Source organism: Panthera leo, chromosome B1, assembly GCF_018350215.1.
Source record: "Panthera leo isolate Ple1 chromosome B1, P.leo_Ple1_pat1.1, whole genome shotgun sequence".
NCBI classification, from domain to species: domain Eukaryota; kingdom Metazoa; phylum Chordata; class Mammalia; order Carnivora; family Felidae; genus Panthera; species Panthera leo.
In genome coordinates this window covers 129,704,860-129,719,472 of record NC_056682.1, presented here as the reverse complement: position 1 = coordinate 129,719,472, position 14,613 = coordinate 129,704,860, and the positions used below count along the sequence as shown (strand labels likewise).

General features: G+C 34.5%; 1 protein-coding gene across 5 annotated transcripts in view; it reads left to right on the top strand.

The window, feature by feature from the left end:
• The window catches only part of CCSER1 (coiled-coil serine rich protein 1), an 845,941-nt gene that overhangs the window by 650,002 nt on the left and 181,326 nt on the right, over positions 1-14,613 (top strand). For all 5 annotated transcript variants that reach the window (XM_042935884.1, XM_042935885.1, XM_042935887.1 and 2 more), the window contains one exon: positions 12,247-12,324. In XM_042935884.1, the coding sequence (XP_042791818.1) occupies positions 12,247-12,324 (78 nt within the window). The remainder of the gene's footprint in view (positions 1-12,246; positions 12,325-14,613) is intronic.

Genomic DNA, 14,613 nt, shown 5'->3' with positions numbered 1-14,613 from the left:
TCCCATAGATTTAACCTTAAGAGCCATGTCTTCAATAAGACCCACCGTGTCACCACATACAATTAAAGGGCATCCTGCATGTTATTCTCTGTCTCAACAGCTCAGTGCTTCCCTTTATATCACTTAATATTTGTAACCTTAGGCTTATTGGAAACCTATCTCCCCTATGAACTATAAGCTGTGAAACAGCAAGGAAACAATATCTGTCTTACCACTTCCTCTGTAAGAAGAGCATTGTGTTTGAGAGAGGCTGCACCCTTTGTGCCCCCTGCACAGTTGTGTCTCATTCAGAAGCTGGGTTCTACAATGGCTCACAGTAACCAACTGGCAAAAGTGTTCATAGGAATTGCTTTATTTGTAAATGATTTTATTTATATTTTATTATATTTCATATATACAAAATAATGAATATATCTTAAAATAAAATTGTATTGTATTTGTAATGACAAAGAGCAAAGTCATAGTTTAATTTGTGTAGTTAAATGTACTATAATTACTGGTGGATGAATTAATACCCTATAGATACTCTTTAAATACTTGGAATCAATTAATAAATTATACATACTCATTAAATATTTAGAATCAGTTAAGTCCAGCTTTAAATGCCTTTGCCTATCATTTCTGCTTAAAAGATGAATAAACAGACATCCAAAGCCACTAAATAATTCCTCCAGTCACATATAATCCTTCCAGATTCTGCTACATTAGATTTTGCAGTTTAGATAATATATCTGTAGGGTTATATTTTATTTGTTTTAATTTTTTACCTTTGCTTTGAATGTGCTGAAGGAAATCTGAAGGATAATGCATTTTCTGGTGTTGAGAATGTCTTGAGTTTGCCGGTAAAGTTTGATCTGTGTCTACCATTTGTCTGGTGAGGTTTGATTCATGACATCCACTGTTTTCTAGCTGATTGTTGACCTGTAATGCTGTGCTGATTCTGCAAGTCTTTAGTGATCTTCTTCTTGTCTCCCTTATGCTTGTGTTTCCTGGATGCTGTCATCAGCATATTGTTGTTAATGAACAACTGCCTTGAAGACTTTTATGTCACTTCTCAGTTTAAAAAAATTCTATATACATTAAAATTAAATCAATACCATAAAATAAAATGCTCATAGTCCCCTAAAGCAAATCTTTTCTTCAAAACAGGAATCCTGTTTTTAAACCCTAATGGTAAAGTGGGAAGGGTATTCTATCCTGACCTTCTGAGTAAAAATATCGAGCAAGAAAAAGCTAGAACAGTCTTTTCCATACTTTCATGGTGTCAATCTTAATGTTGCTGGCGGATTCCTGTGTTTAGTGATGAAGGGCTTGCTTTTTTTGTTCTTTGTTTTTCTTTGTTTTTAATAGGAACAATATTCAAGGTTGAATTAAGGTTCTGTGGTTCTAAAGTCAACACTATCAGGACTTTGCTAGAACTTCCCAGTAACTACATTGAAAGTCCATTTTTCCAAATTGATTCTGTGTGTGTGTGTGTGTGTGTGTGTGTGTGTGTGTGTGTGTGTTGGAGGCTTAAAAATTGCAACAAGAAACATCCTTGTTTGTCCTCCTGAATTCAGAACTAATTGCAAAATGGAGGATTCAGAGAAATTGACTTATAATGCAGTATAAATCTGGATTGAAATGCAGCCATATAAGCTTCCAGTACATTCTTATCTGAACTGAAGTGACCCCCTGGAGTTGCTGACACAAATGGGAAAATTGCAGACCTCTACCACAGGGCAGGAGTCTGTAAGCTTAAGTCTAGACAAGCTGAACTTTCATCTTGTGGACCGGCCATGCCAGTAAGAAGCAGAAAATGTTTATTTATTCCAAGATCACCCACCAGTTTATAGATGAAGAGGAGTGAATGAGAGGTGGGACTTCCACTAGAAGCCCCCTTCTGCAAATATGGACCAAGGGGAATGGAGGGTCCCCTAACAAATAGAAGATGTGTGTTATAGACCAGGATGTTGTTAATAAGGGAACGTTTGGGACTTAATACATCAAAAAATTCTCCTGGGCCCTATTTCCTGTAGTAGACAGTTCTCTGTTCATTATTTTTCTCCTAATTATCTTCACTGAAAGAATCAGTTTATTAATTTCTCACTCAAACTATAAAATTCAGGCAAGAATGAGGATAGAGTACATAAGCTTTTCTCGAAAAAAAAATTTAAGGGCACCTGGGTGGCTCAGTCAGTTGAGCATTCAACTCTTGGTCTGGCTTGGGCCATGGTCTCACAGTTTGTGAGTTCGAACCCCACATCAGTGCACTATCAGTACAGAGCCTGCTTGGGATTCTCTCTCTCTCTCCCTCTCTCTCTGCCCCTACCCCATTCACACTCAATCTCTCTCTCTCAAAATAAACATTTTTTAAAAAATTCTAATCTATTCTTGAAAATATTTCTCACTTGATGTTATAGCATCAAATCCCTCGACAAATTTTAGGATTTATGCCATTTCTTTAATCCTCACTTTTGTGTCTCTGTTTCCTTTCTTCTCCTTTTCTTTTGAACAGCCTAGAATTACCAGAATAACCCCTTAGTTCATATATCACTTCCAAGCTGTCCCTACTTAAATTTATATACCACCCAAATGCCAGAAATCTTACTGGATTTGTCATGTCACTAATATTAAATGCCCTAAAGCAAATGTTTCTGCAGTATGTCAGCTTTACCAGCTGGTCTGTGATGAATCCTCTCAAACCTCATGTATCATTTCTCCTTCTCCTACTTCATTTATTCAAAAAAGTATCCAGTACCTAGAATGTGCCAAAAACTACAGTAGGCTGTATGGAGTCAATATGACTCTAAGTAGACATGACCCTTGCTGTAAGGAATTTACATGGTAGTGTAGAAGACAGACAAACTATAGACAAATACCAAATAAAAGAAATAATTGACAGTTTTAAATGAGACATTTAGTGAAAAGATTAAAAGAGAATCACCTGGAGATGGGAATCTGTTTTAAAGATTATATCTGTAAAGCAATAACACTTAATATGAAGAACATTCCAGATGGAGGAAATATTATGGTAAAAGTTCAAGTGCAAAAATCTCAGTCCACTGAAGCAACTGCAAGAATATAATTATGAGTCATTTTTTTAATGTTTATATATTTATTTATTTATTTTGAGGTGGGGGAGGGGCAGAGAGGGGGAAAGAGAGAGAATCCCAAGCAGGCTCTGCACGATCTTGCAAACCTCGAAATCATGACCTGAGCCAAAACCAAGAGTTGGACGCTTAACCGACTGAGCAACCTAGGCACCCGGAGTATGAGTCATTTTTGCAAGGCGAAAGCTGATATGAGATAAAGTTAGCATAATAAGGGCCAGGAGGGGCTGGAGCTATACATCATGATAAAGGTTTACTTTTTATTATATAGACCAGAACTGTTCAATAGTAGTATAAAACAAGTAGCAAATCGTAGTCATTTATGAAATTTAATATTTAAAATACTTTTTTTTTATTTTAGTGGGGAGGTGCAGAGGGATAGAGAGAGAGAATCTTAATCAGACATCATGCTCAGAGCAGACCCTGACACGAGGCTCAATCCCATGAACCTTGGATCATGACCTGAGCAGAAACCAAGAGTCAGATACTCAACAGACTGAGCCATCCTCAAATGCATTTTATTTAACTTAATGCCCTCAAATGCCCTCAAATACATTTTATTTAACTTAATATATCCAAAAAAGTATCATTTAAGTTGTAATAAATAGAAAATTATTCATGAGATATGTTATTAATTTTGTTTTTGTACTTCAGTCTTCAAACTCTGGTGTGTATTTTACACTTACTGCACATCTCAATTTGGACCACCCACATTTCAAGTGCTCATTTGCCACATGTGTCCAGTGGCTACCATATTGGGATAGGATATTAAGTTATAAACAGAGTGATGCTATCCAAGTTACATTAGCAAGTTACTTTGGAATGGAGAAAGTATGGGTGAAGACAGGAATACCAGTCAGGAGGCTGTCATAGTTTCCTTTGGCTGCTGTAACAAAGTATGAGAGATCGGTCAACTTGAAATAACAGAAATTTATTTTCTCTCTGTTTTGGAGACTGGAAGTCTGGAATCAAGGTGCCAGGAAGACCATGTTCCCTCTGAAAGCTCTAGGGAAGGATCTTTCATTGCTTCTTCTAGCCCCTGGTGGTTGTTGGCAGTCCTTGTTGTTGCTTGACTTACAGATGCATCCTCCCTCTAATCCCTGCTTCTCTCTTCATACGGCCTTCCGTATATCTGTGTCACTGTGTCCCAATATCCCTCCTCTTGTAAGGGCACCACTCATATTGTATTTATGACTCACCCTAAAATTTCATTGTAACTTGATTGCATCTTCAGAGATCCTATTTCCAAATAAGGTCACACTCAAAAGTTCCAGGTAGACGTGAATTTTGGGGGACACTATTCAACCCAGTACAGACGCTATAATGGAATAAAAGAGAGTGGTAGCTTATGCACACTGGGCACACATCTATGCTCCATCTCCCTGCTTGTCCCTAGGTAGTGGACCCAGAGTAGTGATCATAGATATAAAAAGAAGAAATGGTTGTGAAATATATTTCAGAAATGTGTTTAGCAGATATCTTGAATGTGAAGGGAGACCAAGCTCAAGTAATCTGGGTGACAGTCTTCAAACTTCTCTCATGACTTTCTTGATCAGTCACTAAATGTCTACTATTTTTAACCCAGAACATTTGCATTCCTAGCTTCTAAAGGCATCTAACTCAAAGACATTTCCTTCAAGTTCCTCTTTATGAGGACTTAATTAGCTCCACTTTACTGAGAAGAGTATTAAACTAGAAGTAATGGATTAGTCTGTCATATGCACAAAATAAATGAAATATATATTTGTTTAATATACCATTAATGAAACTATACTGGAATTTATATATATTACAGTATGCTCTCTGAAAAGAAGGTCTGAATACCAGAAGAGTATTCTTAGAACAATTCTTGTTGGGAAAAAAAAAATCCATATGCTCTACATCTAGAATAGTGAATATAGTTATCTGGGTACAAGTATCTCCAGTGATTTCTATCTTGAAAGATATAAATTCCCAATTTACATTTTTGTTCTTATCTTTTTCTTAAATGAAGTAGCTGAAACTCTGAAATCTGGGTGTATTTTCAGTTTGTATAATGTCTTATGGATGATGAGCTCCATAAATTTATAATATGCTGTGTAACGGTATGTAATCTTCTTGAGAAAAAAATCATCTCCAATGCAGTGTCATAGTGGGTTGTTGAGGATGTCAAACAGTTTAATAGTTTAGGTATCATAAAAGTGAATGAATATAAATATGTTATTTAGATGTTTGTTTTATTGATTTACCGGGCATATCCTCCTTCTGTTTGACTGTATATTTTGGCCTATTTTAAAAAATATATAAATTTAAAATAACCGCCCTATCCCTTTGCCCTTTTCTGCAACTTTTTCAGACTTTTTAATTGTTTTTTTCACTGGTGTGGTGATAAAAAAAAACAAACAAAGAATCAGTAACAAGTCAGCTGCTAACATTTGTGAGAGTCAGGGCAAGAACATAAAATGGGGGGGCTCACACAATGTAAGTCAAAATGTTAAAATTCTAAATTTGGATTTTAAAATGATAAAGTAAAACATGTTCTGTCCTTCTATCTTGACAAACATACTTTGCTAATGACTTGGAAAGCCATGTTCCAATTATAACCTTTTTGGACTCCATAGCATTCTGTGCAGCACCTTGCCATTAGGGGGAGTCAGCCCTGCCTCTAGCTTAACCTACAACCTTTCTACCTAGGGTTCTGTCCCTCCAAGCCTTATGAACATATGTGTGATCAACCCACTGAACACCCAAGCTCTACACCAAATAGCTATCCTGTGGCCACACCTTGGGAGACCCTCAGGAGGACCTGGTCATGTTCAGAACCAGGCAGTGAATTCTAGGGTTCTGGAGTATGGTAAGAAGGGAAAATATGGCCTGTGATTAGGAAGGAAAAATTTGGCCTGTGATTGTGGCACTTACCTTCTCACCACAGAATACCCTCCTGATGGGCAGAAACATGATAAGAAGACAACCAGAACAGGGTACTCTAATGAAAACATTTCTTACCTAATTTGAAGGACTATATTGACCAATAGAGCTATTTAAGTATATAGCTAATACTAATACCTCTTTTTTAACCTCCAGTATCTGTTGGTGAAATTGGATATGAGTACATAGGGACTCTTTGTGTTATTCTCCCTTTCTGTTATATGTTAACAATTTTTAATAACAAAAAGTAAGAAAATAATATTAATAGATTTTAATGCTGTCTTGATGGTTCCAAGAAATTGTATGTTCTGTGTCAGGAGGTTTGATTTGCTTGGTCACTGCTATGCTTGTTTCTAATTCTACTGATGTCTTCAGTGGAATGCTCTCATTAAAGGTGGGTGAAAATAATCAATGTGATCTCTTTAACATAGCCTTTGCATTTCTGAGCTCATCTTTGGACTTGGCATTATTAAGCCATCTCAATGATTTCCCCTTTAGTTTTTTTTCCTTATGTTGATTTAAATATTGTATTACTGACATTGAAGTCCATTATAAGATGATGTTCAAATTCTTTTTGATCTACCTAATTTCTAGTTTAAACGGGACTCAGATCACTTTGTGAATTTTCTTGTGTTGAATTACATTGTCTTTCAATTTAAAGGTTAACTTTTCTCCACGTACCTGACAGCGTTAATTGGTAGAGCATGCGACTCTTGATCTTGGAGTCATGAGTTCAAGCCCCATGTTAGGTGAAGTTAGCTTTTCTCCTCATTTCAATACTATTTCTCTTTTCATAACCTTAACTAGTAGATCCATGATTTAGGATCTAAATTCAGGAGTATACTATTTTAAGTGGTCATTATGTCCTTTTTTAAATTATTATTTTATTATTTTTAACATAATCCTTTTTCCAACACAAATCTATTCTTCACAGTACTTTTTTTTTTGAAAATTTTGGATAATAACACAGATGCTTTTGTGTTTCTCCCTTTAACCTTATTGTATATGTTCGTGTAGATTCAAAAGCTGCATGTAGGCCCTCATGTTCTTTTTTTTTAAATTCATTTTCTTTTATTTTGAATTCATAAAAGTCTGTGTAGTCAATTAAGCTTATAATTTAAAACACAAACATACACAAAAGCACACACCCCAGAAATGACTCTAACAGCTTTAGCATAATTATTTCTAGATTATTCTGCTTGAACTGATTGATAATATCATTGCTATCAAAAGGATTTCATGCCATTTCAACATTTAGTTTTTATTTCAGTTTTGCTTTTGCACATTTTGTTTCCAATTTTGTTATAACTTACTATATTAACTTTATCATATAATTCCTAACTCATACTTCAAAATGCATTTCTGGTTTTGCATATTTATAGTATGGGGTTTCTATGGAATTACAGCTTTTGTAGGAAATAAACTGTTAATTCCTAAGCAATCTCAAATCACAACAAAGAAAAATGACTCAGTAGAGTCTATAAGACCATATACACAGGGCGGACATAAAAAACAGTTTTATTACCATACTAGCTCTTTAGCAACTATACATTTGGTATGTGATACGCAATATGTGAACAGCAATACTGCTTGTAGGGTTTTTCAGCATAGGAATATCTTTATAGAAAGGACAAGGTTTCGGAGACAAGTAGGGGAAGTTTTCATTTTGGCTGTTCCACTTACTAGCTCGTGTGACCTTCAGCAACTGATTTCAGTTTACTATGTATCAATTTCCTGTTTAAAAAAATACTCTTAATATGAAATAAAATTATTTGGAATCTAAGCACACATATGTTTTATTGATCTTGCATGAAGAAAAAAAAAAACAAGGGTGTGTTTTGTTAAGGAGTATTGATACTGTTATTACTTGGAATGGAAAACATAAAGACAAATTGATATTTTGTCAACTGTATAGATTTATTTAGAAACTTTATCTTCCAGGAGTTGAGTTGTTTCAATTCTCTATCCCTCTGGGAGAGTTTAGAAGAAGAAATTACAGTGTTTACTTAGATAGGAAAATGCCAAAGAAGAGCCACATTAAATCACACGTGTAAATGAATTCTGTACTCTCTGGCAGACTCCCTTTACCACTCTAGTCTTCTACCTCACTGTTGTCCCTTTCATAGTCTACCCTTAGACAAACTCGAACTAGTAGCTATTTATGTACATCTTTGGCACGGTCTCTCTGACTTCTAAATATTTGGAAATGTTTTGCCTAAGAAAGGACCCTCATCTCTTCTACTCCAAGTTGGCTAATAATTATTCATTTTTCTGGCTTAGCTGGGGTGTCAGTAGCTTCTCCATTTCAAGTATTTAACTGTCTTATATGTTGCTTCCACAGTGCATAAGTGTGCACCCCCACCCCCTCCAGATCTCTCCAGACATCTCTATAGTTCTTTTATTTTATATTTTGAATACTAATTGCTTTTGATATCTCTGTCTTCCACAGTGGAAATTTCATTATGAAAGAGGCTATACATTTTTTAAAAATTTTTAATGTTTATATATTTTTGAGAGAGAGACAGAGACAGAGAAAGGGGGAGACACAGAAACCCAAGCAGGTCCCAGGCTCTGAGCTGTCAGCACGGACCTGACTTGGGGCTCAAACCCATGAACTGCAAGATCATGACCTGAGCTGAAGTCTGACGCTTAGTCAACTGAGCCACCCAGGTGCCCCAGAAAATGCCATACATTTTTTTTTAATGTTTATTTATTTTTGAGAGACAGAGTGTGAGTGGAGGGGTGGGGGCAGAGAGAGAGGGAGACACAGAACCTAAAGCAGGCTCCAAGCTCTGAGCTGTTAGCACAGAGCATGATGCAGGGCTCAAACTCATGAACTGTGAGACCTTGACCTGAACCAAAGTCAGACGCCTAACCCACTGAGCCACCCAGGCATCCCATAAGCTATACATTTTTTCTAATACTTTTTTAAGTTGTGGGGCGCCTGGGTGCCTCAGTAGGTTGAGCGGCTGACTTTGGCTCGGGTCATGATCTCACGGTTTGTGAGTTCAAGCCCTGCATCAGGCTCTGTGCTGACCGCTCAGAACCTGGAGTCTGCTTCGGATTCTGTGTCTCCCTCTCTCTCTGCCCCTCCCCTGCTCATGCTTTGACTCTCTCTCTCTGTCAAAAATAAATAAACATTAAAAAAATTATACTTCTTTAAGTTGAGATGTGATTTTTTTTTTTTTTTTGAGTTTAGTTGACACAATGTTACATTAGTTTCAGGTGTAAAACTTAGTGATTTGACAAGTTCATACATTATGGGGCTATACGTTCTTTTTTTCTTTATGTTCCATGTACCATGAGCAATACCCATAATATGCATTTAATAAAAATTATAGTTGGGGGCACCTGGGTGGCTCAGTCGGTAAAGCGGCCGACTTCAGCTCAGGTCATGATCTTGCAGTCTGTGAGCTCGAGCCCCGTGTCAGACTGTGTGCTGACAGCTCAGAGCCTGGAGCCTGTTTCAGATTCTGTGTCTCCCTCTCTCTCTGACCCTCCCCTGTTCATGCTTTGTCTCTCTCTGTCTCAAAAATAAATGTTTAAAAAAAATTTTTAAAAATTATAGTTGAATGAAGGAGTATAAATACATTTGCATCATGAAGGTGAAATGTCTATTTCTCTATACCAAAATCAATAATTTAAATAAAATCTTTTATTATATCAAATCAGTGTGAAATTAAAAATACATGATGATGCTTTATTTCTATTCCACTGACATATATATATTTTATATTAATACATATTTATTTTTTTATATAAATAAAATTCAGCAACCTCACCACCTGGTAATAGCCATTTTTGTGGTATATTTTCTATTTGATTGTAATACTCTTTTTATCTCATGTTAAATTTATCAATTCATAAATATCCATCAGTCTTGCAGAAATGCAAAAGCCCCATGGAGAATTATCTGCCCATAGCTGTCGAGACTTTATTTAATTTTGAAATTTTATATTATAGAAATTGATTATAAACTTTCATATGTTTTCTTCCTACTATTACACTAAACAAAATATTTAATCTTTAAGTGTGCACACCTAAGTATGTTAGAAACTTATAATTTATTCTCCCCATTTGAATATAGTGTACAAGTGCATAGATAAAAAAATAATTCAAATATGACATATTTGTTGTGAAAATGCCGTCAAAAGGAAGTGGCAGTGAATTGCATTAGAAATGTCTGTTTTAATGTCCGAAAATAACTATTCTTGATGTAGAGATTGTTTGTTTTGCTTCGATTAGGCTATTGGTTATGAAAATTGTTGAATATTTTTGAAAATTCATGAATTGAATGTTCTAAGTGTTACAACTCAGACCAATGAACCAGAGTTTACCAATACTTCTCACTCCTCTCTTCAGGATGGGAGGCCTTGAAAATAGAATTGTGAGGAAAGCATAATGGAAGGATTTGCTCTCTATTCTTCCTTGCCTTTTGCATTAATGCATAGTCTCTAATTCATGTGCAAATGTTTGTATGTCTGGAAATTTATAACAAAACTTGCTTTTCCAATACTTATTACTCCAGCCTATTTCGAAAACAGATAAAATTTTCTGAACAGCCCTTCAATGATAGCAAACATTATTGCTTCCTCTGCTTATTACAACTTCTCCCTGCTCTTTTTCCTCAGCCCAATATAAGTCTAAATAAACACAACTTGTTACTTTTCCTTTTAAATTTAGTTTGGAAAAATGTGGCCACATTTTCAGTTATCCTTTTCAAACAGTTAAAATCTCACCTCACTTGCAAGACATCTTTCTGAATTACCTAATCTCCATTTCATTTTGGTCTGAAAAGCAGCACTAGACGTTTTGTGATAGGGAAGTTAGAAGTGAAATAATTCAAATAAAAATGTTTATGTAAATTATGTATGTGACTTGTTATATAACTCTGATTACTTGCAAATCTGAGGCAGAATTAAGGGAAAGAGAGAGGGGTTGGGCAGGGAAAGGAAATGGAAAGGAAGGGGAGGATAGAGGAGGGGAAGGTAGGAAAACAATCCTCTTAGTGAAGTTTGTGATGACCACCATCCCCTTCTGGGAAAAAAAAAAAAAAATGAATTCAATCAGTTTATATCCTTAAGCTATTATGCAACTTTTATTGAGCATTCAAAGAAAAGAAAACAAAAGAAATTATCCTTTAGAGCAAGTTAAAGCAAAAACAACCTAGTAGAATCACATAAACTTATTTGGAAAATTTGTCAAGTTACTATGCTTTCTACGGGGTGCCTGGATGGCTCAGTTGGTTAAGTGTGCGACTCTTGATTTTGGCTCAGGTCATGATCTCACAACTGTGAGATCGAGCCCCACATCCAGTTCTGGGCTGACAGCACAAAGCCTGATTGGGATTCTCTGTTTCCCTCTCTGCCCCTCTACTGCTTGTTCTCTCTCTGTCTCCCTTTGTCTCTCTCAAAATAAATAAACTTCAAAAAAAAGTATTCCGCTTTCTACATTTTATTGTTCTCATTAAAAATGGGTGATAATAATAGCAAAAATCCCAAGATGAGGTTTGATCATATGAGTACAGCACTTTCCTATGTCTCAGGCATGCAGTAAACACATTACATAACTAAGCTCAAGATCCTTTTTAAGTGACACATCTAGAAATGAGAAAAGAAGTCCCCAACCAGAAGCTCAGTCAAATTAGTAGACCAGAATAAGCGCATTTGCATTTGAGATATGAAATCCCAAACTTCCTTCATGTATTACTTCCCTTACTTATTTATAACAGGATTAGTTTAGTGTCACATCTTATATAGATTCCCAAATGTGTTGATTTCAGAAAGAGAGAATTAAGAAGGAAAAAACCTTGAAATTAAAAAGAAACTAAATGGAATCCACTGAGTAGTAGTATGTTTTGGATTTTAAATGGAAATGCTCTGAAACTAGATCAATAAAATCCTATCAATTTAATTTACAAAAAAATCCAGCCAATAAGAAACATAATACAATGCATTTGGTCTTGGATTTAAGCAATCCTGGCTCTCTAGTCTTCAACTCAGTGTCTATCTCAGTGGTTCCTGTACTAAAAGATGCCAAAGGTGGAGGACTTATGACCTGAGAATTAAAGTTATGAATATTTAAGCTGGTATGCAAAGCACCAACAGAGCAAAGTATGCATGCAGATAATCATGAATTGTACACTAATCAAATTTTAATAAGTGGGGAATATTATTGTAGAAGCACATGACTTACCAAAAATGTGTTTCTTTTCTTTTTTTTTTTTTTTTTTTTTTTCATTTTGCAGGAAAAAGTCCAGCATTTACAGAAGGCTTTTGCTTCAAGAGTAGATAAATCCACACAGACTGAACTTCTAGGCTATGATGTAAGTAGCTATATAAAACCATTTTTATCTTTATTGGTATTCAGACCTCCACAGCTTATTTACCTCTGTAGCTGCTGTGTCCATGCATTGATTTAATAGGATTTAGTGGCTCACCATTCATCTTTTTCTCTTAAATAATCCCCAAATACCTTCTGGAACTGAGAAAGATAATTACAGGCACCGACTAGCATACCAATGTCTTCTTATTTTTTTTTAAACTAACATCTCTAATATAGTCTTTTGAATTAGTAAATTTGCAGACATGTGGAAGATACATACTAGAATGCAAGAACAATTTATCTTTAAGAAAGTACTAATTTATTTGTTAACAGCTTAATAAAGTTATGTTCACAATCACCATGGGCCAGGCACATCATTTTTACATTCTGGTATGTGAAAAGAAACACAACTTTGTAGAGAAATTTACTATTTCTAAATAGTAAGCTAAAATACTATTTTAGCTTTTTAGCTCCAGTGCAAGCTACAGAAAGTAATTTAACTGAATGTTAGCATTTTTTTCTTAGTGTGAAGTACTTGTTGAATTGTCAAAATAGGATTATAAACCGTGTTGATACAAGATTGCTTCTAATAACACTGGATGATTTTGGATAACTTAGATTTACATTCCTATCTTTTCTTAAATGAAGCTATAAAGTTTTCACTTTGCCTAAGTTCATGACTTTAAACTTCCTTTTGATGAACATATAAAGAATTATCTTCTTTTTCCTGTATCTAACATATGTAAGAGCTCTCTCTTCTATTTAAAAAAAATGACATTATTTTTAGCACTTTATTGACAAGTAAAATTAGAACAGAAGTAATTTTAAGTTGTTTGATGAAAGTCTTTAATGATAAAATTTAAGTTTATCCTCATGTCCTATTATATGAAATAACATAAATATGAATGGTACTTTTGTGTTGCCTTGCAAATTATATTGATATATTTAACATAAAGCTACTTGTGTCTATTAGGAAATAAACTAAAGTTTTGAATTGCACTGCAGGTTGTTTTCCGCTATTTATATATGTTATTTTTTAATTAAAAAAAACATTAAAAGCTATGCTTTTCTTTTGAATTTTTCTGTTACATTCATTTTAAGATATGTTTGTTATAGAACCCTAAATATTTTAGATATCAGTATTGTGACTACATTTCTTGCTTAAATACCAATGTTATATATTATTTAAGTGATGTGAATATTTAATTTTTTAAAGTAGAAATGATTTCTAAGTTCAAAGAGGATTTAAGCCACAAGCATTTTTAATGTTTATCTCTTTTGAAGGAGGTTTTTTTTTCCTGTTTAAAGTTTTTTGATGTGTATTATTTATGTATCAATACCTAGGATATAAACTCAGTATGTATCTTACAAATACCCTTTATCTTTTTAAATCTGCTAGCCAGTTGTCCAGTAAGGCTAATAAATAAATAGTTTCTATTAAATTGTATTCCAACATAACAAAATTCTAAGTTAACTGAGCACCAGAAAATTGAAGTCACTTGTTCACTACCACATGAACTTTGTGGAAGTCTAGTTATTATAAGTAACGTATTCTTAAACAAGGAAAGAGGAAAACACGTGTGTACTGGGACTCAAATATTCCACTTTACTCAATAAGGAAATGATGTTTGGGAGACTTAGTTTCAAATTTTGAAAGAATTGAATATAAATATAGAATGTGAGAGAGCTATAGCACAATTAGTAACTGCAAGAGAGAAATAGTTGCTAAGAGATGAATGGTACCTGTGGGGAAATAACTAAGCTGTCTTGTATTTGCCTATCTATTCCGATAACGTTCTTGTTTCTATGAGATTTGCTATATCAATGCTACATCATTCTCTCAACTGTAAATAAAAATTCTAAATAGAGCCATGAATGTAGTTAATCCTTACTAAATGTTCATTGTTTCTGGCTTCTTTTTATATCTAACAGTGAGAGTTTAATGTATTTTACTGTATTGAATAAAGGCTAAGAATAATAATTTCTTGGTAGTGAGTCCTTTCAGGATTCCTTTGTTTAAGTGTCTTGTATGATTTAGGTAGTCATTAACATAGAATAATAATCTGTTCTAAAGGTTTCATATTTTACTTTTCCTGGTGATAGATTCTAGGATATAATCATCAGAATCAGAAAATCAGTCACCAAAGATATGCATATAGAACCTCATGTCACTACCTGGATGTAACTGTCATAGTAAACTTTGGGGCATTTTGTATGGAAAAACAGGGAAGGGAAGTATTTTAAATAAGCAAATTAGATGTAAGTAAAGCATTTTAAATGTGATGAATTG